We start from the raw sequence: 21,505 nt of genomic DNA, 5'->3' as shown, positions 1-21,505 counted from the left end.
TGTTTTGTGTTGGTGTTTGAAACAAAATAGTTACTGTAATTCATTGATCTTAGTATGCATTTGTATTCTCCTGATGAAACTTTAGCACTGAGTGAATACTGACCTTTCTCATTGACTGTCTTGCAGCTGGAAGCCATAAATATATGTGGATTGTGTGTGCATCTGTATTTTCAGAGAATGAAATAGTCTTAGTGCATTGGTTATTTCAGGGCTGGTGTTTTGGGTCCTCCACTGCCTCCTGGAAAGTATCTTAAAAAGTTGCTTCATAACGTTCTTTGAGTGTTACTTGACACAATGTTTCTGTTCTAGATAAATTTGGTATTGGTGAGAAAAAAAGCAGCTTTTATTAATCTCTTGAAAATGATGAGAAATCCAAATGGGCTGTAGTCTAAAGCATGTGTAATCTCTTCCAGCGGCTCTGTGCAAGTTTATACGATAGATACCACCACTGGCGCCATGCAGTTTTCTCATAAATTGGAGCTGACACCAAAACAATATCCTGGTGAGTTACTTTCATTGCTAGAATTTTCCAGCTGGTCTTAGGGTATTAAAGAATATTTTTATCCTTGGCTAGATAACAACTATTTGTTGTTTGCATTATCACTGATGGGGTTAGTATTTACTCTTGCATGTCTGTAGTAATTTATTCTTGTGCATTTATTCTTTCAGCTGCCTGGATTTAACTGACTTTTGGATGCGTTCCATATGTGAGGGTCTGGGGTTGGGTTTTTGTTTTGGTTTGGGATTGTTATTTTTTCTAGATTTGAATTTGAGTTAGCAGTTTACAAGCAGTGCTGCTTCTTGTTCATTTTTAAACGGTGCACATCTTAGTAGTTCCCACGTGTAGTCTTAACATTATGTTTCTGTTACTCACCTGAGAAAATGAGAGGTTATTGTCAAAACTGATAATGAATATAACAGAGGTTGGAATTAACTTGAAACAGTTGCCATATAGGGTACAGAAAAAAATTGAGTAATCAAGCACCCTGCCTAAACTGCAGAACAAAACCTCAGTGGAATTTTTTCATGTAATAATGATGAGTATTACAGGCTTGCGAGTCAGGAACATATGAAGTGGGTAAATTGCATCCTCAACTGAAAATATGTGTGCCTGTTAGGTTTCAACAGAAAATTCAAATTTGTAAATAACGGAGTTTTACAGTTGTGCTAAGTGCCAAAGGAAAAGGCTTCAAGGGTGAATAGAAAATCTTCTCTTGTCCTAAAAACCATTTTACTAGAATTACAATTCTAGAATTGTGTCATAGCACAGTTTATTTCTGGCCTGTTTTTACGTATTCTTAATTTCCTATGAAACCAAGCATGGAAAGGAAATGAGAATTCTTCATTGCTGCCTATTCGTTTTGAGATGGTTAGTTTGATGAATCCAGCAAAAAAGTTAATAGAAAAATGAAATACTTATTTCCATATATTTTCGTTTCTACTCTTATGGTGAAAGCAGTTCAAGGGCATTTAATTTTTTTTCACGTTATTTTATTGTCTGGTTTTTAAACAGATATTTGGAATAAAACAGGACCTGTTAAACTAATCAGATGGTCACCCGATAGCTGTGTTGTAATGGTGACCTGGGAATGTGGAGGCTTGTCGTTATGGAGTGTTTTTGGTGCTCAACTTATCTGTACTTTAGGAGGTGATTTTGCGTGAGTATCTTTAATGAAATTGTAACATGTTTTATTAGAAACCTTTTTTTCTAATCAGTAGCTGCTAATGAGAAACTAATTCACTGAATTAGCTTTTAAAAATCCTTTTCCATTATAATTCCTTAGCTATTGGAATAGTTGAATAATATTTAGGAGGGGGTCATTTGAATATAAATAAAATGTATTTTCTTTTGCAGTCACCTTTTTGGCTGTAAAAGCAAATTACCCTAAAGATAGGGTTTAGCAGGCAAATACTAAAATTCCTTCAGTGCTAGTATATATTTGCTGAAAATGTGCTGACATCCAGAGATCACAATTCAAACAGTTAATGCAGTTGTCAGATGTCTAGCATAGCCTTTTATGCAATGTCATATATCAGATAGCCTTTATAGTTTCAAGTGACATTCAGTATAGAACCATATGACAGTACAAAGATAGCGAGATAATTTCTTATTTTGATTAATTTATTTCCAAACTCAAACTTGTTCTGTTCTGGTTTTAAGGTATCAGTCTGATGGTGCCAAAAAGGACCCTCTAAAGATCAGTTCTATGGTAAATATGAACGTAAAAATACTGTAATAGGATGGCTACTAATTTTTTAAATTTTTAGTAAAACATTTTCAGAAAATCAAACTGGCTTTCTTTAGCTTTATTACTTTTAAAGAGTAAGATGCCTTTACTACACTTCACAAAAATGTTGTATTGAAGGAAGAGGAAAAAAGGGACAGTTGATTTTCCCCCACGTCCCCCCTTTCCCACATGTATATGCCTGATCATGAAGTGTGCATGACATGCCTTTTCTTGGCTTTGCTTTTGATACTAACAATCAACACTTTTGGTTTTCCTTTATCTCTCTCTTTTCTTTTTTTCTTTCTTTCTTTGTTTTTTTTTAATTTGGTGCTGTATTTCAGAATACAGCCAGACACAGAACAACACTAAGTGTAAACTTACTTACTTCCCTAAAATTACGAGCTTGCCTTTGGCGTTGAAGTAGCTTAACTCAGAATATGAATTCAAGAGAAACTTAATTGCTGTTTTAATACAAAATAGTTAATAAGAAATCCTGCTCGTTTGTCAAATCAGAAGATGTGATAACTATCAATCACAATCTTCAAGGCCTCTTGTGGTTAATTTTGTACAATAATTTTAAAACATTAGATTTTTTTTTTATGTGTAGCCTAGTTGCTATGAAGATAGCCAGTTTTAAACTGGAATCCCAAGTGGAGATATATATATTTGCAAGGACAGTACAATGTACCTTTTAAAACCCCAGAGATTTAAATTCTGGTATTATTGAATTTAATGAAAAACCACCAATGTGACTTTGGGGATAAGGATCTTTTCATACCTGATTCTGAATTATGGACTTTTAGTTCCTTAAGCTGCAAACTAAGCAGTCTTAATTACTCGTATGGATGTCTCGTAGTTACTTTTCATTTAATCAATATTTTTAATATAAAAAAGAAAATAATTTAAGATGGATTCTTAGTGGATTTTACTGCTATGGATTATTTGTGATTCCTATGATACCTTTGAGAACACTGAAAAGTGGTTTTTTACCAGTCGTGTCAATCATAAGATCAGTTACAGTAAGTTTCTGTAATTCTTGTTTTCTGAGAATATGTAGTGCTGGGTTTGGGTTTTTATTATTGTTACTCTTTTATATTCAGACTTGGGGATCAGAAGGGTATCATCTGTGGGTTATTGACGGGAATTCTTCTTCGAACATGAAGCTTGAAAGAGATACATATAATGAAGCCCGCCAATTTGGTATTCTGCAGTTTCATTTCATCAAGAGTGCTCTCACTGTTAATCCTTGTATGGTAAGTTTTTGATAAATATATCTTTATTTTAGAGCATATTTCCAGTTCTCAGGTGACCTCTGAGTTACTCTCTTAGCAGGTTTTAAGTCTATTTTGCAGCCATTAGACTGGTCTTCATTTTTTATCATAGAGCCTTTAAAATGATGCTTTGAAAATATTGCTATGCAATACTGTAACATAAAAGCTACTAGTACATTGTGATACAAAAACTGAGAACTGCCTTAAAGCTTATTTTTCATATTGTTTATATAGAACCTGTTATTATATCAGTCATGTGTTTTACTTTGTTTTCTGTACATGGAGTTCAAGGTTGCTTTTGTTTTCTTGTTGTTTTGTTTTAATGTAGAGTAACCAGGAACAAGTCCTTCTTCAAGGAGAAGATCGCTTGTATTTGAACTGCGGAGATGCAACACAGGCTCAGAGTCCCAGAAACACTTCACACTCTGAACATAAGCCTACCAGGGAAAGAGGCCCATATTCAGATGGCAGTTTAGATTCTCAGGGTTTAAGCACTTTACTAGGACATAGGCATTGGCACGTTGTACAGGTAATTGTTGCTGGTTGCCCATATGTGCTCTCTGCGTGTGAGAGTTTATAGGACTGGAATTTGCAGCTGATCTCATCATTCTCTGGCACTAGTTTCCTTTAGTATGAGGTCATTGAGTTTCCTCTTGGGTTTCTCCTGGTACAGCTTTTTGTTATTGGCAAATGGTAAAGGAATGTCAGCCATCTCAGCCTTGTGGCATGGAGTTTGTATCCTAGCCAATAATAAAAAAAAAATTCTAAATGTCTTTTTAACTTCAGGAAGTAGTTAAATTACTTTCCTATGCTTTGAAAGGGAGAATAAGTGCAATATGCAAGAAATCCTTTAGGGATTTGTTCTGCTGTTTTTGCAGATTGCTTTAAGAATATTCAACTGATGAATACAGACTTTGGCTGTATTTTCAAGCAGTCTTAGGTGGCATCTGTTTAAGCATGTAGTTAAAACTTCACAATATCAAGCTTGCAGAGAAGATGATATTTCTAAGGGCAGTAATGGGACAGATTTTGTTTTCTCTGTAATACAGAGGAAGAATTAAACAACTTTTAATCTGTAATTCTAGTGTGTGCTCCATGCTTGAATTGGCACGTATTTTTCTAAACAGAGGATTCTAAAAGGTCCCAAGATTTTGTGTTTTACATGGTAAATGAATCAGTATTATTAAATAGAATTTGATTCTAGGCATATATGTCAGGTTCTAGATGTTGTTGAATTTCCTCTTCAGCTGGCTAGGTAGCTGAAGCTGGCTTAGGAGGGGGAAATCCTCATTCTGCGTAGGAGTAAAACTGACACAATTGGAATTACTTTGGGGAGCAACATACCCATGAGAACAGCCAGTGTTTGGGTAATGAGAACACCTGCCTGCCTTGTGTCAGACCAAGGGCAAGACGGAAGTAATTGTATTTAAAAAAGAAATCGCAACATTAAAAATGTTGAAGCCAGTGTTGTGGCAAAACATGCACATATTGCAGATTCCTTTAGAACATTATAACTCATCACTATTTTAATGGTTCTTATGGTATAGATATGCTTAATGCTTTTAATGGTATAGTTATGTGGCTTTCATTTTCTCTTTTGTTTTCTTTTTTATTTACTTAGATTCATAGTACGTATCTGGAGAGCAACTGGCCTATAAGGGTGAGTTATTTTAAGAATATGTTCTTGGTTCTTTAAAAGTATTGGGTTTTTATAACTGTCACTTAGGGTTGGATGAGTGTTGAAAGATGAAATCATTATTTTAAATTACATAAGAATATATGTTGGGCAGTAAAGTAGAAAACAGGCACATACTTTACAGGTTTTGACTTTGACATTATATTGCCTTGTAGTGATGTACTTGGATAGGATATATAATTTAAATAAGTTCTATCATGAGGTTCTGGCTTTTTTTCTCTTCTACAGTTTTCAGCGATTGACAAGCTTGGACAGAATGTAGCTGTTGTTGGCAAGTTTGGTTTTGCACATTACTCTTTACTCACCAAAAAATGGAAGCTGTTTGGAAACATTACACAGGTCAGTGGTTATGGTACTTTATTCAGGTTGGTTTTGTTGTAAAGTGACTCTTGGAGAAAATTCAAAAATATATTTTTTCACATAAGCAACCTGTAGACACACTTGGGATTAGGGATGCTGGTTTTGCATGTGTCTTTCATAAAATGCCAGAAGCACTTATGTTGTGGCTTTGGCACAATAATATGTGTCTGATTATTAAAAAGTTTCTGAATCTGAGTGTGTATAGGCAGCCACTCCCATGTGTCTTACCTGAATGTTTGTGTGAGACATAGCTTTGCGTGCCAAGCTTTTTAATTCTGGACAGGAGCAGAAAGCTAATTTGAGAGAGTTCAAGGATGCCAGTAGCATAAGGAACTGTGGAGCTGTGTTTTGTAAGATAATGTTCGTCCTTCATGTATTATTCTTCAGTACTTTGGTTTTTTTTTTTTTTTTTCAAACAACAGAACTTCATATACATAGATTGCCTTGCCATTATCTGTAAAGCTTATAGCTCATGTATGGCTTTCAGAAATAACCCATAGAATGTACATCTGTATCTGTAAGTATATAAAAATAAATATATGTATAGATGTAATTTGCTTGCTTTTTTCAGGAGCAAAATATGATGGTAACAGGTGGCTTAGCATGGTGGAATGACTTCATTGTTCTTGCATGTTACAATTTAAATGATCATCAGGAAGAGGTAAGTATTTTTCTTCAAAGTAAAATAATCATGTTTAGAATATCTGAGGTGTTCTGTGCTAGTATTATAAATGTGAAATGTAGATACATAGGTGGCTTTTGGTCACGTTCAGAAGTTATTCATTAATATGTAAATAATTTTCTGCGGACTACCATGAATCTACTCATTGTTCTGAAAACTTTGTGATGTTTTTGCATGTTACCGTTTCAAGGTATCTAGTTACAGTTTTCTGCGACACTTTTGTAAGATTTAAAATTAGATGGGCAGAAAAGCTGTGCTTACTCTTTGCTTTTTAAAACTAATGAATAAAACTCCTTCCTTATGATTGTTATTCATTACTTCAGTTTTGGCTCTACTGTTCTTTAACCACCTTGGATGCAATAATATAATGCAATGGACAAAACATTTGATAAAAACCTTATAATGTGTCTTGCTAGAAATCCTGACACTCATTCTGCAAAATGAAAGTAATTGAACATGGAATTATTTATTAGTCTGTGGGTAAACAGAACCTGTATTCAAACTACTCCTTTTTCTTATAGCTGAGAATCTACCTGCGAACATCCAATCTTGACAATGCATTTGCGCACATCACCAAAGTGCACGCAGACACCTTACTACTGAGTGTCTTCCGGGACATGGTAATATTGTTCAGAGCAGATTGTTCCATTTGCCTTTACAGTATTGAGAGAAGGCCTGAAGGGTGAGTGTGAGTATTAAAATGCTTTAAAGTCACTGATACAAGTGATATACTGGTAAATCTGTTGTGACTAAAGTCTTATAATATAAAGTTGTTTGATGGCTTGTGGAGTCAGATTTTTAAAATACAGAGGGGTAAGTGTTACCCATGTGCACAAGTGATAGTTCATGAGTGTTGTCACTTGCATGCCTACAGATACGCACGTTAGCTTTGGAGATAGTGACTGAGATACGCATGTTTCCAGCTGTCTGTACAAATATGTCCTAGCTGATAGGAACTTGAAAGCTGAATGTAAATAGAAGAAAAAAGGTCCTAAAAGGCACCGACATATTTGAATATTTGTAATTAGAAATGTTTACAACATTAGAAGTGGGAACGGGTGAGGGTGGTGGTGGAGTAGCAAAGATAAAGAGAGAAAAAGTTCAGTCTGTGATGTGGTTGTGGGGAGCTATTTTGGGGCAAAAGTAGCAGCAATGTAAGAGCCAGATACTTTCAGACAGTTAAGATTAGAGATCTAAAGGAGGAGATTCCCAGGTAGTTGTTTGAAGTGCCAAAGCAGGTTATTTTTCTTACAGTTATGGGATCTTCATTTCAGCAAGAAGGGACCTTTTCTTTTAACAGAAAGCAAACTGTTGATCCACTTCAGAGTAAAATATTTTCAATGCTTTTCGAAGAAAACTCCTAGAAAATTCTCCTCCTGAAATTGTCTTTTTGAAGGGTGAATAGAGTCTCACTCTGAAGTATCTGAAGGTGTCTTCTGTACGCTCATAGCTGTATTCCCCAGAACTATCAAGATAAAGTAGCCCAGTTTAGGTTTATTTGGTAACTTTATGTATAGTAGATATGTGAGCCTGTGGGATTCCTGGTTAAAGGAAGGTCATTGCTCCATCCCTGGCAATGTTCAAGGCCAGGTTGCACAGAGCCTTGGGTGGCATGATCTAGTGTGAGGCTTCCCTGCTCATGGCAGGGGGGTTAGAACTATATGATCTTAAAGTCCTTTCCAACCCAAACCATTCTATGATTCTGTGATTTTGGTCTGCAGAGTAAACTGTTTGCTGAGGTTAAGTTGCTTATTTTCATTAGATTTACTTCAAGATATTAATTTTATGTTAAAATTGCTAAGCGTAGTAATCTTTCTTTTCAGTCTTAACCCTACTGCCAGTATCCAAGTTCTTCAAGAAGTGTCTATGTCTCGGTATATTCCTCATCCTTTTCTTGTAGTGTCTGTTACATTGACGTCAGTGAGGACAGAGACTGGCATCACCTTGAAGATGCCTCAGCAGGTAACAGTGCTCAAAATTAAAAGAATTGGTGCCTGGAATTTTTACCTTAATCCTCAAAGGTTACCTAGCTGATAAACGAATCATACATAGATCAGTGGTTCTTCTATGTGGTAAAATGCAGAACATGTTTTTTCTGATGCTTGTTGTACAGACATTTTATGTGTGAATTGAGGGTGGGGGTGTGTAGAAATAAACCCCAAACTCTTACTTAGTCATATCTTATTTTATCATCTTGTAAAGTTTGGGTCCGAATCTTGTAAGACAAACTAAATTTAACTGTGTCAAGGCTATGTATCTCTATTGTGTATCAAAAGTTGAACACCAGAATAATCCATGGCATTAGGATGTGACTTGCTTGCAGCAGAGGGTCCATTACTCAAGGAGAAGCAGAGGAAAGGAGAAAAAAAACCAAACAAAAAAAACCCGAACAACTCTATAAGGTTACTTCTAGTCAATTTCTTGCTGCACTAAAATTAAGTAAGAAAATCTCTCCCACTAGTTATCTCAGGAGATAGGCCAACAGCTGAACAATGACTAAGGCGTGAAGGTGAAGCCCTGTCCAAACTCCAAAAATTATTCAGGCCACTGAAATCACAGTGCAAAGACAACTTGCATTTTTTTTCTCTCTATAATGTAAGCAAATTAAGCCAAACTATTTAAGTAGCTGCAGTATGAAGTGTATTTTTAATCAGAGCAGCTGCCTTAAGATAGTTAGGAAGTTGCATTGTCTGTGAGGCAGACCTGTAGACATTTTGAAGGTGCATATTTTTCTCCATATACCAAAGACACTGGCAGATAGGAAAGCAATGGCAAGATGTAGAATTTGAAGTTTTGTGCTTCCTTCCTTGAGTTCAGTCTCATTTAGTGTCCCACAATGCTGAATATGTTTTCTGAAACTTATATAGGATCTTAGACAAGTGCATAAAAGGCGACATGCTTGTGGTTTTCTGGTCCATCTTGCAGTGAGACAGTGTCCTTATTCCTGAACTACCTGGCCTATAGTGTTTCCTAATTTTGAGAAAAAGCGGCTGAACTAGTAGCATTTTAAACTTAGCTTCAGACTGAAAAAAATATTACCCCTTTTATTTCTAAGAGCCTAGATCCTCAGACTTTGTCAATGCTCTTGATCAAAGAGAAGTATTAATTTTAACAATGAATATGACACTGCACTGTAGACAAAGCAATGTGTCTGACTTAGCAAAGTGTGTCAGTCTGCAGTGTTGTTTCCTGTTAGTGATCTTAACCGCTGGTGCTGCACAGGCCCTCTACCCAGGTGTTTTAAAATTAAACTTCATAATACAGTATGGTATTAGCTTCCGTGACTTGGTTTAAAATTAACATGAAACAACTGTCAGATAAATCTTTAAAAAGAATACTTTTCTTTCTTGAAAGTTCTAGGTGCTGTGCAAGTGTGGCTACGCTCTTTTTGGCTCAACTCTGTGGCTTTTGTACCAGTGTTAGTCTTCGGAGTCAGATACTGGCAATCATAGTGGTGATACTGATAAGAATACAGAGCTTTATTTTTCTTAAAATACTGATGGCTTGCCCATGCCAAGATACATAGTTAGAAAAAGTCCATATCTAATAAACACATTCAGTAAGTCTAGTGAACAATAAACCTTCCATTATTTACTCTATTGCACAAGAGCTATATAAATTAATCTGTAGGTAATTAGTTCTACTTGATTTTTCTGAGTCCTTCCGCACTGAATTTGGTGTAATCATGTCTGTATGGCAGTACAGTTAATTTACTCTGTTTATTCTGGGGTTTTGTCGTGGTTATGTGTGAAATAATGCATTCAAAAAGCTTAAGTTGCATAATACTTTTTCATTTTTAGGCTTGTGAGGCTGAAAGCATTATGCTGAACTTAGCAGGACAACTCATCATGTTGCAAAGGGATCGATCTGGACCCCAGATACGAGATAAGGATAATAATCCTAATCAAAGGAAGCATGTGAGTAAATATTTGTGGAATACTGCATATGGCTTCAAAGATGTCAGTCAGTAGAGAAGTTGTGGGAGAGAGTGGTCCAGACATGAAGAAGAGAGGTCTATAATGCAAGGCAGAGTTTACCTTTACAGGCTGAATTATTAGCTGGGAGTAAATCACTACTCCTGCGATTTGTTTTTTTCTCTAAGAATCTGAAGTGTGAGTACTTAACTGTGTGCGTGTTGAACTGAAGTATATACTATTTGTATTGCAGTGAAAGATAGGAGTTCTAAGCACAAAGGTCCCGTGCAAAATTTGGTATGCAGTAATGACATAAAATCTCCAATCTGTCTAAAGTTGTTCTGTATGTTTATGGAACGTTAAAATTTTTTTGCAGAGTGTGTTTACAAAGTTCCTAAACCCAACAATAATAGAAATCAGTGACTAAATTTTTCAAATTTTCTGTGCTGAAGAACAACAGTTTTACATTAAATAAGTACTTCGTGAGAGTGAAATCTGAAAAGTGTATATGAAGAGTTGTTTGCAGCTCAAACACTAGCAAATTTGATGTTTGTAGGACTTTCGTCAGTTCTAGATTGGACTCTTGAGTGAACTGAAGAAGCAGAGAGTAGGTTTTTATTTTCTTCCCTTATTCTTACTCCTCTAGCTTCCTGGCCAAGTATAAGGAGCTTAAAAAAATGAAAGAATTGTCTTTTGAGTTAATGCAAGTGTAAGTGGTGTTTTCCCAGGTGCTAGGGTGCAGTTAGGGATAAGCCCATTTGTTTCTTCTTTGTATGAAGAATAACAAAGAATAACATGTTGAAAGAGAGCAGTTCTTACCTGGAAAAATAAAGAGTTCTTAGGAAGATGGTTTAAAAAAAAAAAAAAGGAGGAATAATGAATTCTGAGGTTTTTTGTTTGGTTTTTTTTTTTCCCCCCCCAAATAGCTGCCTTTTTGTGCTCCAGTTGTCCTAGCCCAGTCTGTTGAAAATGTGTGGACTACTTCCAGGATCAACAAGCAGAAACGCCACTTACTGGAGGCTCTGTGGCTCAGCTGTGGTGGGGCAGGTATGAAAGTCTGGCTTCCCCTATTTCCCAGAGATCATCGAAAGCCGCATTCCTTCCTGTCAAGACGGATCATGCTGCCTTTCCACATCAATATATACCCACTGGCTGTTTTGTTTGAAGATGCCTTGGTTCTTGGTGCTGTTAATGACACTGTGCTCTATGACTGTTTATACACTCAAACCAGTGCTAGAGAACACTTAGAGGTTCTCTTTCCTTTCTCTGTTGTTGAGAGGACCTCTCAGATCTACCTCCATCACATTTTACGCCAGCTCTTGGTTAGGAACCTTGGTGAACAAGCCTTGCTTTTGGCCCACTCCTGTGCCACATTACCATACTTTCCTCACGTACTAGAACTGATGCTTCATGAAGTGCTGGAAGAAGAAGCTACCTCGCGGGAACCCATTCCCGACCCTCTGCTTCCCACTGTGGCGAAGTTCATTACAGAGTTCCCCCTATTCCTGCAGACAGTTGTTCATTGTGCTAGGAAGACGGAATATGCCCTGTGGAATTACCTTTTTGCTGCTGTTGGGAACCCGAAGGACTTATTTGAAGAGTGCTTAATGGCCCAGGACTTGGACACAGCTGCCTCTTATCTTATTATTCTACAGGTAATGATACCTCATACATTGCAAAAGAGGTGATATTTACCAATGTTATAATGTTTAAAAACTTGTCATAACAAAGTTGTGCGTGTTAGATTTTTAATTTAACAATTTTTTGTTAAGATTGTCCAGTTATGAAAGGGGGGGAGGGTATCATGCAAAGTAAGTAGTTAGTTTACTATCATAAAAAGGAAAATAATAGCATGAAATTTGCCGCTTCTAATCTCTGGTATACTCAAAAGTGATATGGTGTGGCTTGACTTAATAGGACTTCTGTTGCATGATGGCAAAAAGCAAATGACTGAATTATGCTTTGTTACTTGCAGAATATGGAAGTTCCAGCAGTTAGCCGACAACATGCTACTCTCCTATTTAACACTGCCTTAGAGCAGGGAAAGTGGGATCTTTGTCGTCATATGATCAGATTTCTTAAAGCCATTGGCTCTGGGGAAACAGAGACACCTCCAGCAACACCAACTACTCAGGTTTGTGATGAGAATAGTAAATACTGGGTATCAAGCCTTGTTTGATTCATCTTGTGTCATATAGCATGCTTGCTCATTTGACTCCATATTTGGTTTTTCTTGGTTTTAGGAACCTAGTTCAAGTAGTGGCTTCGAGTTCTTCAGACATCGCAGCATTAGTTTGTCCCAGTCTGCAGAGAATCTCCATAGCAAATTTAATTTGACAAAAACACTGAGTATGCCCTCTGGCCCATCTGGAAAAAGGTAATTGGTGGTAATGTCCTCTTCTTCCCCGCTTTGTTAGTTACTGTATTCTCTTACTAATTTGAGTTACAGAAGTACTTTATATAATAGACTTGTCATAGGCTCCCTCCACATCCTTCTGCGTTTGTCTTTTCCCAACTTTCGTAATGTCTGTGTCTCTCTCGTGAGTTCTTGGGAGAATATATTCTCACATATGTCATTATGTGTGTGTGTGTGTTTGTCTGTATATATACACGTGCACACTTACATAGATATTGCCGACTAAAAGCCTCGGAATCCCCTGGATGAACATGTAGTAATTTAAGTAGTTAGTAAGACTGCATGCTTTATATTTGAAGAGTCTGTTTTGCTGAAAGATACATCTTGAAGAGCTCACAGTGCTGCACCATTATAGTATACACTGCAGTGTCATAGCATGCATATCTTGATCTAGCAGTGTGTTGCTGAGCCATAAATAGAGTCTTTTACACTTTGGAGTGAATCCCTTTTAAACTGCTGTATACAGAATTCATATTGATTGGTATTAATTTTCAGAAGCAGCTCTTAGCTGGGATTCATTATTATCTTGGGTTTGGCTTTTTTCCCTCATGTAAGACCTTCAAAATGATCTTAGTACAAATTCAAATGCTTTTATTTAGTAATTTTCCCTAGAGAATACTGTCTTAAAAGTGTTGCTAGGAAGGGTTCTAGACTAGTACTTGACTTGCTCTCTAAACTTGTTTCTCAGAAGTTACTTTGTGATGACATCTACATTCTTTCACTCCTTTTTTACTCTTTTTCTGCGCTGCTAGTAGTTTAATACTCTAAGGACACTGCTGCTGTTGTAACTTCCTTCCCTTATTTCATTTACCTGTTGAAGCAGTGGGATCATTCAAAGAACATACATAGCAAGGAATGGTGGAAACTGCGTTTGTTGGTATATAGAAAGCTCCCACTGTTACTCTGGTCGCTTGATGTACTGTGGTTGTGGCCAACGGCCACAACTCTGTTTAATCAGTCTTAATGTCACTGCTGTCTGATCTGTCTACAGGTGGAGTAAAGACAGTGACTGTGCTGAGAACATGTATATTGACATGATGCTCTGGCGGCATGCTCGGCGTCTGCTAGAAGAAATCAAGCTGAAAGACCTCGGTTGCTTTGCTGCACAGTTAGGCTTTGAGCTGATTGGCTGGCTGTGCAAGGAGCGAGCCAGAGCTGCCCGTGTGGAGGATTTTGTGTTTGCTTTGAAAAAGCTCCACAAGGATTTCCTCTGGCCTTTGCCAGTCATACCAGCTTCATCCATTAATTCACCTTTCAAGAACGGAAAGTACAAGACAGGTGCTGTAATCTGAGTTGATTTGGACTAGGTTTCCCTCTTGCAGTCCTACACCCATCAGTCCGAATCTGTCCTTCCTCATTTCCTAAGCCAAGCAAAGAACAGGCTGAGGCTTGCCACCTGCACAGTTTTCTCACACAGGGTGTGTTTTTTGAAGGGATTCTGTTTAGCACAGGCAGTATCTCTTGTGTAGTCTGATTACTATTTTGGTTTCTTGCTTTCTCAGGTGCACTGAATTGGGTATCACTTGTGCAGATGTTGAGTTGAACATGGATATTGCTCTTTTTATACCAACATTCTTATGTAGTCTCTAGATGAGGTTTTGATTAACTTCTTTAAAAAAAGTAGTGTTTCTCACATTTGAAATTCTTTATGTTAAAGGTGAGAATTTTGAGGACTTCTGTAAACCTTCTTTGTATTACTAATATCTCAGTTCACTAGTTTATCTTCTAGGGCTTGATACTGGCTGCCAAGTCTTCCTTTTTGTTACTATCCTTCCAAGGATAGTAACAGCTCCATTATTTAGTTCTATTAATGCTAATGCTTTATCAACTGGTATTTCTTTTATGCCACTGCTGAATAGAAAAGCTCATCAGAAATTCTTAAAATACCTGCTTGTTGCATTCTTTTACTTTTGGTCACCCCCCAGCAAACTAATTGAATATTGACTTAGATACAAGTTTTAGCTTCCTGAAATACCTGGAGAGAACTTTCCAAATTTCCTTTTTGATTACATGACTTTTCTTTGGTGGATTCTTTTTTTAGGTGTAGGGGAGCAGCTGCTAAAATCTCAGTCTGTGGACACCTTTGTAAACATGGAAACGGACACAGGGGTTTCAAACACACCTCGGAGTCGCAGCTGGCTTGGCGCTATCGGCTCCTCTCAGAGAGACATTGACACTGTTTCATCCCATGGACCACACATGCAAGATGCATTCCTTTCTCCTTTGCTAAGTAAAGGTTAGTCACTCGTTCTTCTGTCTGCTTATTGCAGAAATGCACCTGGAAGTACACACTTTTATTTTGCTATTTGCACCCAACCGCTGTATTGTTGCTTCTTAACTGCTGATAACCATAATTTGGGGAGGGAGGGGAGGAGAGAGAGGGAGGAAAAGAGAGGGGAAAGAGGACTTGTTAAAAAGTGAATTGATTTTTATTTTTTTTATTTTTTTTTTTTAACAACAGAAAGATAATGCCCATGTTATACATCTTTAAGCACTTGAACTAGAATATAAAATTGGTACTTGCTTAAGTTCATGTCTGTGGTGGTAACTTGAAATTTAGTAATTTTACAGTCTGGGAAGAGTGTTTGTAAGTTTTTTAGCTTTGTCTCTTGCAAAGTTGACACTGTTCTAAAGCATGAACTCTGTGCTTCTGGATTTCTTTAGAAAGATACTAGATACATTCTTTATTGAGGAAGCTGAGGAAATTATAGTCCCATATAGTTTTCTTCTTTCCTACATTTTTGTTTAAATAGTCAGTTTCTGTAGGAAGTAGTTAGAAATTTTGAGTCTTATTAAAGGAAGTAGTTTCTTTTTCCCTTACATTTCTGAGTGTCTTTCATAGGTGATGAATGCAGCATTGGTTCAGCAACGGACCTGACTGAAACAAGTTCTATGGTAGATGGTGACTGGACCATGGTGGATGAAAACTTCTCTGGTCTAAGTTTAACTCAGTCAGAGCTTGAACATCTCTCTCTAGAACTGGCTAGTAAAGGGCCACACAAGTCACAGGTCCAGCTGAGGTAAGTAACGTAATTTTTGCCTTTGAAACTTAAAACTACTAGTATGCAGCATTAGGAGAAAGCACTGTCTACAGAATCATACTGGGATTTTTGTATTCAGGTTGGAAAAAGTAGTAAGTAGATTGTTTTCCCATGTAGGTACTTGCTACATATCTTCATGGAAGCAGGATGTCTGGATTGGTGTGTTATCATAGGCCTTATCCTCAGAGAATCATCAGTGATCAACCAGGTTTTCAGTGTAATGCAATCCTCTGATATTGATGGAGAAATCTGTCAGAATATCAAGACTGGCCTATATGCTGTTGACAAATGGGCTTCTACAGATTGGTAAGTGTTACTTTCCACCTTCATTTTCATTCCACTTGCAGATAACTCAGAATTGGGTTTTTTAGGAAAGTAATGATCTCAGCCCTAGCTGAAACAATTATTTAAAAGCACTTTTGCAAAAAATTTCAGAGTAGTCACTTATTACGGTTGTGATCAAACTGGAATGAAAAAAAAGGGAAAAAAAAAAAAAAAATCAACCAAATCCAGACCAACCAACCGCCTCAACTTCTGTTACTTGGTTACGGTTGCCTTTTTGCTACTCTTACTATATTAAAAAAATGAAAGTTTCTGTACAGGAAGGACCAATTTATATTAACGTCTCCCAAGAAAAGCTGCTTTTCAGGCATATGACTGAAGTACTATTTTTTAAATCACTCATGGTATTCTGTACCATTATTTTCCTAGCCCTGGGTACAAGCCATTTCTAAATATCATCAAACCACAGATCCAGAAACTAAGTGAAATAGTAGAAGAGCAAGTACAGCCTGAAGCTTTTCAGCCAGTGAATGCTTCTAAGGTTACTGAACAAGTGAACCCCAGAGCTGAGGAAAGCAGGACTTCATCTAGCCACGGCACTAATCCTCAGAGTGATGCTGGCAACATCAGTGCAAGCAGGCATGAAGAGGACAAGTCTAAGACAGAGGCTGAGGATTCATTCCAAGAAGGCAGTTATGACTGTATTGTGTCTTAAATGGAAGATGAACAACTTCCCAAGCATCAGGGCTGAAAGGAAGCAAACCAGCTCTTAGACATGCTTCCATGTTTTAGATTTGAACTTTCTTCTTTTTTCTTTCTTTCTTTTTTTTTCTATATTTCAAATCTTTGAAATCTTCAGTGGGGATAACTCGGCAGCAGTTTCATCTGATAATTTCAAAAGGAGTCAAGATTTTTTTTTTTCTTAATGCAATCTTCAGACTGCAACTTTAAGTTTTGATACTTAATAGTGCTGAGAGACAGCGAATACATATGGAGACAGGTTCAGCTAATATTCATCAGTACCTTTACATCACCAACACATGTTCTGGAGAAACTACTTATCTCTTGCTTGAGTTTAAAAGGTAAAGGGGATTAAATTTAAAAACTCTTACCCTTTGCAACTTGCCTGCCTAAGAAATGTCTGATCATTGCAGTTCATATTGGTTTGATATTGATATTTTGTATTAAAGGACTGTAAAATATATTGTATGTTTTTGTGAATACTCTTGTACAAATACTCAAGGTTGTACCATATTTGAAGGTACCTATATGTACTGTGCATGTTTCTAGATGACTAGTAAAGTTAAAGCAGAGTTGCACTTCTTTCTGGGTGAGGCATACTTTACTGACCTAACATTGACACAAGGTGGCTCTCCTGTTTTTAGTCCCACTTACAGATCTTGTGGTTGGATTTAAGGGATTGGTGAAGGTTATTTATTTAATTGTAAATTCTTTTCTGAAAAAGTTTTTTAATGTAAATAATCATCATATACTCTTGCTATGGAAATTAAGTTTAACAGCTCATACTTAAACATTTTTCAAACATTTTATAGTATGCATACTTGTAACTAAGACATATTTAACTTTCATACAGTGCTATGGAAAGCTGGCTGCAGAAGTCTGTTGCTTTGAGGTACTTATTTTTTCTAGCTGCTGTCCCTATGTAATAACTACCTGTAACAGTATTAATTTAGATATTAGCTTGTTTGTACTGTGCAATCTGAACAAAAATGCAACATTACTCATTTTATACAAAATAAACTAGTTTATTTTTTATAACATCACTTGATTACCAACATGGACCAAACTAGTCATCATAGAATAGTTACAGCATCTATTGCTTTTCTAGTGTAGTTACTAAATGCACATCCATTTAAACTTTGAAAATCAAGAATATTCACAATTAAGTTTAAAATAAATTGTGGTTTTATCTTTATTTCCTTTGTAGATAAGATCAAGTGCTTTAAAATGTACAAATATTAAAATGTTGCTTTAGAATGGCTTAACTAAGCCGATACAACCAGTACAAGTGCAATAACTACAAGTATTACTTGGAAAGCTGGAGATTTTAGTGAGCACAGCTTGAACTTCCGTTTAAGAGTTGAACTAACATTGAAGCTATAGGGAAGAGATCTGGTTCAGGAGTCCCAGCATTAAGCTTAGTCTGCATTGTAGCTACTGGTTACAGATAATGACTATCATACTTACATGCCTGTTGTGAACCATCATCAAAAATCCATTATTGTTTTAAGGGGATACTTAATGCTTTTTTATGATAAAAAAAACCTGCTTAAACTATGTTAAAAGAAATAAAAACTGTGCTTCAAGTTAATATTTTTCTGTGGTTCTGTGGTAATGATGTAAGCGAAGCCCATCCTGATCAGCCTTCTGCTGTTCAGGTTTTGGATCTGTACAAGTAAAACCATACATTAACTGATATACCAACATTAATATTAGTATCTTACTACTGTGCTAGTTGTTTAGCAGTTAAATCTTTTTAGTTGCAAAATTTTGGAAGTTTGTACTTCTTTAGTAGTAATTCTCTATGCAATCTATCTGATGTGCTAATTTTGTATTTCAATTTCACTGCTGTTATACCTGTAATTAAAGGACAAATGTATTCAACTTTACTTGAAGTTACTCCTGTGGCAAATAACTATTTCTAACTTCAAGCCATTGATAATAAGTTACCAGAATTCAAGTATGTTGTCTCAGAGAAACAAAGCTCTGAAAGAAACTACCTGATGAATCTTGTTTTAGTTTGCCACACTGTACCCCTATGGCCTGTTTAACAGGATCAAGGTAACAAGCTTCTAAGTTAAAAATTTCCTTATTAGTGCATCTTTGAAGTTACATCCACGTATTGTTTTTAAAGAGGTGTGTCTGGTTTAGATGGCAGGGGTGTAGTAGCAAGCTGGGGGCTGCAGGGGTAGCCTCAGTGCATAGAGCACGTGTCAGACATGGCCAGTTCCAACAGAGCCACCATGGGCCACAGCTGAGCCCGTCAGCCAACCTGGTATTGCTCTGCAATACACTTACCAAGGGGTATAAAAAAAATGCTGTGCAGCAGCTGTGAGAGATCAGTGAGGAACAGGAGGAGCTCCAGGCACTGGAGCGGAGATCCTCTGGTGCCTGTGGACCTGTACAAGTAAACACATGCAGTAACTGACAGACTAACATTCTGAGTATTGATGTCTTGCTTCTGTTGTTTAGCAGTTAAATCTTTTTAGACCATGGTGAGCAGGCTGTCCCCCTGCATCCCACTGTGAAGCACCTTGGAGCAGATAGCCATGCTACAGCCTGTGGCAGGCACCACAACAGGGCAGCTGAAGGAAGGTGCAGCCCAGGGAGAGTCCATGCAGGAGCAGTCTGGCAGGAACTGCAGCCTATGGCAGACCAATGGTGGAGAAGTCTGTTTCTGAAGAGCTACCCCATCCAAAGGAGGATCCACGCTGGAGCAGTTCACAAGAGACTATGTCCCATGGGAGGGGCCCCATGCTGGAGCAGCAAAACAGTGTGAGGACGAAGGAGCAACAGAGAGAAACTGGTATGGACTGACCATCCTAACTGACCATCCCTAATCTCTCTGCACCATGGTGGAAGAGGAGGCAGAAGAGTGAAGTTGAGTCTGAGAAGATAGGGGAGGTTGGGGTTTTTTTCTTCCTTTGTCGCTATCCTCCTCTATTTTTAATTGGCAATAAATTAAATTAATTTTCCCCAAGGCCAGTTTAGTTTGCCTTTAAGGGTAACTGGTGACTAATCTCCCTGACTGAATCCATGAGCTTTTTTATCTTATCTTCTCCTCCTGGCCTGCTGAGGAGAGGGCTTGAGAGTGCAGTTTGGTGGCACCTGGTAGCCAGTGAAGGTTAACCTATGACAATAGGTTTATTCATCTACAACTGTGCACTATTACCACAACCTAATTGTCCATTTAACGAGTTGAGAGTCAACGTTTTCTATGGAATTCCAAATCCCTATCTCTCCTCTCACTTTGCTTATGTTTGTTAACTTTTGTTATGGGTAACTTATTGAGGGTGGTAAGATGGCTTCAACTGAAGGAAGGAGAGTCCCCAAGAGAGAGAAAAAAAGAGGCCACAGACCCCAGTTACTGTCTCATTGAGCTGAAGACTGTTAAAATGACCTAGTGTGCAGCCAGATGAATGCCAGCTTAGGGTGAGTGGCAAAAATAGTCCCAGTGCTTAAACACAGAAAAGGGAGGAACTTTCTCACAACACTCTGAAAGATACAACTTGCTCTTGCTGAGTTTTCTATTCATCCTGTACCACCTGAAGCAAGTAAACTCAAAGGAGTTTCCTACCAGAGAGCTCTTAGGAGAGACCTTACAAAATCCCCCAACCGGAGGCTGAAGCTAGTTGAACAGTTCAGACATCAGGCACCTAACCCCACTTTCATAACTGTTTTCAAATTGTTTCTATCAAAAATGGAAACACCCTACACAGAAAAAACCAACCTTCCTGAATAAACTTTGCATAGGCAGCTTCCTAGGACAGTTAGTTAAACCCAGATGTACCTATTGGGCTTCAGGCTTGTATGTTTCCAGGTCTCGGATCAGGCTTGACGGAGCTATTCCCTTCTTGACAAACTAGTGCTAGCTTTCTAGATTGATTAAGAGCTTTCTGAAACTGCCTTTTTTAAACTGTCTTGTTAATGGCCAGTGATTGACACCCTGCTTGAAATACAGGTAGCAGTAACTAAATCTCCCTAAATTGGATTATACTTCCTGCTCGAGCTTTATCCTTGGCATGTCCTCAAGGTTTGACAGAACCACGGAGTGTTGTAGCCCAACAGATCCTCTTCTGCAGTGAAAAGGGAAGCCTAACTAATTTCTAGGACTAATTTATCCTTCGAGACTGAAAGACTTCCGTGAAGACTGAGAATCCATGTTCTATCCATGTTCTGTCTTCAAAACAGAAGTCACACTTAGGCAACTTCACACTAATCACCCAGTTTTGTGACAGGGTTACTGACCTTGCATGGCTTTTTAACCATTCTTCACTAAGACTGCATATCAAGTTCTAAAATGGGTCATCCTGCAGCCTCCTTCCGGATTATCATCAAGAATTAGATTAAGTTTAGCTCTCAAGGGAAGAAAAGAAAACCCAACAAAACCCAACAATATATTGAACAGCATTACCATGCGGGCAAACCCTTCAGCAGCTCTGTCCAATGCTACAGTTGGCTCTGTATGGACTTGTTAGATCTTGTCTATTTGATTAATGTTTTTCCAACAGGCTTGCAACCCAACCTAGATTGAACAGACAGTTAAAAGACAGGCCTTGCTAACACAGAACAGCTCCACTCAGCTCAACAGTATGTATGTCACCTTGCCTGTAATAGCTGAAATTCTCCCAACACTTTCTTCAAATGCATACATCTACTTGACAGGCAATCTGAAGGTATGGTGACACTCTAATGCTGCATTTGGTTGTATAACCACGACATGTTCAGGCCTCCTTTGCAACCACATGCTTAAATTGATAAAATGCTTATTTCCGAAGTCCTTTTCCTACAGATATGTAATAAGAGTACTATGTATGTTACTACAGAACATAATAGATTCTCAAAGCCATCAAAAGTCAGGGAAGAACTCTAGC

General features: G+C 37.5%; 1 protein-coding gene across 7 annotated transcripts in view; it reads left to right on the top strand.

Moving 5' to 3' along the window:
• Positions 1 to 18,520, top strand: part of RIC1 (RIC1 homolog, RAB6A GEF complex partner 1) — a 45,611-nt gene extending 27,091 nt beyond the window's left edge. For 3 of the 7 annotated variants that reach the window (XM_030512408.2, XM_030512409.2, XM_030512410.2), the window contains 19 exons: positions 414 to 502; positions 1,514 to 1,658; positions 2,162 to 2,210; positions 3,329 to 3,481; positions 3,828 to 4,028; positions 5,121 to 5,159; positions 5,424 to 5,534; positions 6,127 to 6,216; positions 6,759 to 6,919; positions 8,061 to 8,199; positions 10,038 to 10,154; positions 11,078 to 11,806; positions 12,127 to 12,285; positions 12,395 to 12,528; positions 13,559 to 13,845; positions 14,609 to 14,803; positions 15,410 to 15,587; positions 15,726 to 15,914; positions 16,320 to 17,666. In XM_030512408.2, the coding sequence (XP_030368268.1) occupies positions 414 to 502; positions 1,514 to 1,658; positions 2,162 to 2,210; positions 3,329 to 3,481; positions 3,828 to 4,028; positions 5,121 to 5,159; positions 5,424 to 5,534; positions 6,127 to 6,216; positions 6,759 to 6,919; positions 8,061 to 8,199; positions 10,038 to 10,154; positions 11,078 to 11,806; positions 12,127 to 12,285; positions 12,395 to 12,528; positions 13,559 to 13,845; positions 14,609 to 14,803; positions 15,410 to 15,587; positions 15,726 to 15,914; positions 16,320 to 16,605 (3,451 nt within the window). In that variant the 3' untranslated portion in view covers positions 16,606 to 17,666. Of the gene's footprint in view, positions 1 to 413; positions 503 to 1,513; positions 1,659 to 2,161; positions 2,211 to 3,328; positions 3,482 to 3,827; positions 4,029 to 5,120; positions 5,160 to 5,423; positions 5,535 to 6,126; positions 6,217 to 6,758; positions 6,920 to 8,060; positions 8,200 to 10,037; positions 10,155 to 11,077; positions 11,807 to 12,126; positions 12,286 to 12,394; positions 12,529 to 13,558; positions 13,846 to 14,608; positions 14,804 to 15,372; positions 15,588 to 15,725; positions 15,915 to 16,319 lie in introns of those variants that run through there. The other 4 variants (XM_030512407.2, XM_030512412.2, XM_030512413.2 and 1 more) reach the window with 4 other exon arrangements.
• Positions 18,521 to 21,505: the final 2,985 nt, after the last annotated feature.

The sequence above is a fragment of the Strigops habroptila genome, chromosome Z, assembly GCF_004027225.2.
Source record: "Strigops habroptila isolate Jane chromosome Z, bStrHab1.2.pri, whole genome shotgun sequence".
In the NCBI taxonomy this organism is placed as follows: domain Eukaryota; kingdom Metazoa; phylum Chordata; class Aves; order Psittaciformes; family Psittacidae; genus Strigops; species Strigops habroptila.
The sequence above is the reverse complement of the archived record's forward strand: the minus strand, read 5'-3'. Positions and strand labels throughout refer to the sequence as shown.